The sequence below is a fragment of the Microtus ochrogaster genome, chromosome 8, assembly GCF_000317375.1.
Source record: "Microtus ochrogaster isolate Prairie Vole_2 chromosome 8, MicOch1.0, whole genome shotgun sequence".
In the NCBI taxonomy this organism is placed as follows: domain Eukaryota; kingdom Metazoa; phylum Chordata; class Mammalia; order Rodentia; family Cricetidae; genus Microtus; species Microtus ochrogaster.
Window position 1 is genome coordinate 46,035,621 of NC_022015.1, and position 4,552 is coordinate 46,040,172.

At 48.6% G+C, this 4,552-nt stretch overlaps 1 protein-coding gene across 1 annotated transcript in view; it reads right to left on the reverse strand.

Annotated features, from left to right (window-relative positions):
• The window catches only part of Psat1 (phosphoserine aminotransferase 1), a 22,680-nt gene extending 19,514 nt beyond the window's left edge, over positions 1-3,166 (reverse strand). Inside the window, exon 1 of the mRNA XM_005352012.2 lies at positions 2,661-3,166. Within this exon, the coding sequence (XP_005352069.1) occupies positions 2,661-2,720 (60 nt within the window). The 5' untranslated portion in view covers positions 2,721-3,166. The remainder of the gene's footprint in view (positions 1-2,660) is intronic.
• Between the last annotated feature and the right edge of the window lie 1,386 nt (positions 3,167-4,552).

Sequence of the window (4,552 nt, forward strand, 5' to 3'; positions counted from 1 at the left end):
GTCTCTCTGAGGCGTCTGCCCCTGAGAGGAGAGCTGTCGAGTCTCTGACCTCACTTCCTCTTCCTCTCAGCGTTCTGCTCCTCCCACCTACGTTCTAACCTATCAGGTCAAGCAGCTTCTTTATTTAATTAACCAATGACCTTCCTCCATCAATAAACAAAATAAATGCCCTAAAATTAAACACAAAGTGCAAAAGACCCCGTGAAGAAGAATCCAAATGAGAGATGGTTAAGACATTTAGCTAAGGCCCAGTGTAGTGGAGCAAGCCTTTAATCCCAGCACTTGGGAAGCAGAGGCAAGCGGATCTCTGCCAGTTCGAAGCCAGCCTGGTCTAAATTATTAGCTACAGGTCAGCCAAGGTTCTATATTGAAGCCTTGTCTCAAACAAGCAAAAAGAGATACTAGCTAAGAACTGGGCTAGATAAGAGTTCTGTAATCCTAATTAGTGGAAGACTGAAGGTCGAAACCCCACTCAAGCAATGGAGCTTAAAGAATATAAGGTACCAAGACATCACATAAATTATATGTTGAAATACTGTACTGTGCTCCATATATATATTGTACATATCTATAAAACTATCACACCAGTTAAAAACATTTTGGTGAATACACATAGTAAGAGAAACATTAGTCTGCAACAGAATCTTGGTTTATGTGTGGACTGGGGACCAAAGAGGACCTTCCTTTGAAAATGACAAACAGGAGCTCTACCAGATCCCTTTACCACCCACCTGAAACCTGAAACCATCCTTGGGAACTGGACTTGGGTCCTCCACTCTTAGCTGCTGAGCCATCTCTCCAGCCCTGTATTTTTTTTCTACATACATTTCCTGAAAAACGCATCTACAGGTTTATAACCAGGACTGAAGAGATGGCTCAGCTGTTAAGAACACAAACTGCTCTTCCAGAACACAAACTGGAGTTTGATTCCCAATACTCCTATCAGTTGGCTCACAACTGCGTTTAACTCTTCTGGTTTCCACAGGCCTTAACTCGCGTGAACATACAACACAAAGACACACATGCGTACACACGTGAACATACCACACACAGACACACATGCATATACATAATTTTAAAAAATAAAAGTGAGGGCCTAGAAAAAAATCAAAAAATATTTTATAACAAAAATCACTATTTTTTTTTTTACTTCTAGCCAAAAGCTAGACCACTGCACTCTCTCCAGCCTCGCGTACAAAACATTTTTTGAAAGCTTCTCTAATCTTCATAACTCAACTAAACCAAGAAAATTCCTAAATTGAAGTTAACAGCACGAACTGTAATCCCCAAGTTTTATGTCAACCAGACACCAGCTAGAGTTTATATGGAAAAGAGGGAGCCTCGGCTTAGAAATTTCCTCCATAAGATTAGGCCCTCAGCAAGTCTGTAGGGCATTTTCTTAATCAGTGATTGATGGGGGAGGGTCCAGCCCATTATGGGTGGGGCCACCCCTGAAGGCTGATGGTCCTGGGTTCAGAAAGACTGAGAAAATCATAGAGAGTAAGCCAATAAGCAGCACCCCTCCATGGCCTCTATATCAGCTCCTGTCCTCACTACTTTTAATAATGTACAGTTATATGTAACTGTGAGCGAAATAAACCTTTTCCTCCACGAGTTGCTTTTGGTCATGGTGTTTCATCACAGTCATAGTAACCTTAACTGAGACACCCTCTCTTGCTTGGGAGGTGGAGGCAGGAAGACCACCAGCCCTGCAGTACAAAGTAAATTCTGGGCTAGCTTGTATTGAGGCATTGCCTTACCATACCCGGCAAAACAAAAACAAACGAACAGCCCACTCCAAAAGAGGGGCTTGGGGGGTTGGGTCCCTGCACAGATGTTCCCACAGTTCTAGCAAAGAACGCCACGGAAGATGAACTGCAATGACCGCAGAATAAGCCCTGTTCTCAGTCTGTGCGGTTGTCCCCACAAAACTAAGGCATCCTTTCCCCTCTCACACAGCAAAATCCTGTTCCTACCCCCACAGAGGCCGTGGTGTCCCAGGGAGATCGCTAGCATTCAACAATAGACAATTGTACAATCCTTGGCCATGCCAGAGCGCTGTGGCAACCGGTTATCAGATAGCAGTTTCGGCAGCTGGTTCATGGGCTCCAAGCCATGAAAGGCATCTCATTCCGAACAGCTGGGGTGCGAGAGGAACCCGCGCGGAACGGGATGGCACCGGGATCTAGCGAATGGAACTTGGCCAAACAGCCCAAAGCCTTTCAGAGTCAGAACCCCTGACACAATGAGGGGACAAGTGGGTTTCCAGGAGAAAGCCTTGGGGGCTGAGCGGGTTCGGTGTGGGTGAGGAGGGAGAAGCCGGCAGCTTTCCTAGTTTTGAGGATTGCATTTCCAGCGCCCAGAGCTTAGCCTGCCACCACGGAGACAGACGTGCTCGCTCCTGGCCAGCCCGCCACCGACCATTCTTTCACACACCCACGCACGCCCGTGCACGCCTGAGCCCGCGCGGCCACACCGCGGGGAGGTCCAGCCTGTGTCCACGCCGGTCTCTCTGCACAGGAGCGCACTTCGGGGGTCAGCAGCTGCATCTCGATGGCTGCATCCCTGCGCCTCGTACACCGATGTCTGTATCTCGACAGCTGCATCCCAACACCCTGCATCCCGATGCCCGCGCTCCGACCGAACCCCGGCCATCTTACCGAGTGTGGCAGCTTGGCAGGCCCGGGCCCAAAGTTAACCACTTGCTTGGCAGCGTCCATGGTGCTGAGGCGACAGCGGGGGAAGTGGCAACAGCAGAGACCACGCGAACTGCCCGCGTCTCCGGATGCTGAGGCGGGGCGGACCCCAGCCCGCAGAATCGGCGCCCCATTGGTCTTCTGTGTCAGGCCGCGTACTGATTGGCTCTCTCCCAGAAACTCGCATCCCCATTGGCTGAGATCACCATCCGAGCCTGCGATCTGTTACTCCTCCTGTAGTTTAGTATTTCAACCAGCCTTGGCCGTCAACGCAAGAGAGCAGGGGATTGCACCAGCCGCCCGCGTGGCTGGGAGCCTACTGCCTTTGCGTACCTCTGGGCGCTGAGTCCCCGGTCCTGGCCTCTGGCCAACTGCGAGATGGTGCCCAAGTCCATTGCTCCTGCTCCATTTGGCTCTGGACTAGGCTTTGCTGCACTTGCTCCAGGGGCCAGTCCGTATTAACTCACCAGCAGACTTTCCTAAGACCCACTCAGACACTCCGGTGTAGGCAGGGTGAAGAAGGACCTAGAAGAGTGAGACCATGAGACTGTGACCTGACGCACCGGATAATCACAGCACTTGGAAGGCTGAAGCAGGCGGATAGTTACTTGGAGGCTAGCCAGGGATTACACAGAGGGACCCTGTCCCAAAAATAACATAAAACAAAAAGGCTTTGTGCTTGCACATGGACTCTAACGCACTGCACCACGAAAGGACAGAAGTGGCTAAGAACTTTGGGGGAGAGCCTCCCTCCTCCCGCAGCTACCCCTACCCTCCTCCAGGATAGCCTCTTTCAAGTTGCTGACTCTCCATTCTCTCTCATTATTTCTTTCATGAACCGAGGAGCAAGAACCTGAATCTCAGCTCTCTCTTTCACTGGACCGCCTCAGCTGTGAGGAGGTATTAACAGGAGCATTAAAAAGCAAGCTGAATTCAGTCCGGACCAGAGGAATGTGGCCCTGAGCCGAGCTGGGCACATGGCCAAATCTGTTTATACTTTTCCGCACAAGTTCTCATTTCAAAAGGGTTGCTGTTGGGGGCTCATGTGAGATTCTGGAACAAGAAGGCCCTTCCACGCAAGGGCAGTTCCTTTGAAGTTCAGAACATTTCTAAAGCGAATTTTTTTTTTCTACTTTGCAGTTTAACCCAGATTCCTTTACTAGAAAAACATTTTCCCAAGTTCATCATCATGCAATGGATGCCAGGAGTAGGCACAAGAGCCTACTGAGCATTAATAACCAACCACAGCATCTATGACCTCATTTCTTTCTTTGGGAATTTGGACTCTGTTTTCTGTAACCTGTTGAAGGGATGTGGCTGAGAACAGAAACACTACTTAGGGTAAAGTAAAGAAAAAAAGTCTTAGGAAACACTGAACAGACTAATGTCGCCGCCTACTTCGGCACCTTAATTTAAAAGAATTGCACAATTGAACTGGACATCGTTCTCGTGCCCTTAATCTCAGCACTCTGGGGATAGAGGTAGGCTGATCTTGAGTTCAAGGCCAGCCTGGTTGACAGAGCAAGTTCCAGGACACAACAGCCAGGGCTACACAGAGAAACCCTGTCTGAAAAAAACAAAAACAGCTAACAAAAACAAAGAAAGAAAATTGCATAACTGAATAGTTTCAGTCCCAGCCCTTAAACTCAGATAAGATTTGCAACAAACCTACTGTTTTATGTAATACAGTGGCTTTAGACAACAACCACACACATCACACACACACACACACACACCCCTGCACTTACTCTGCTAGAGCAGTGTTTGCCTTTGGTCTGCTTGGAACTCTAAACACAAGTCCCAGAGAGTGAGTAGAGATGAAGCAAGATAGAAGGACGGGAACAATTAAAAGTCCT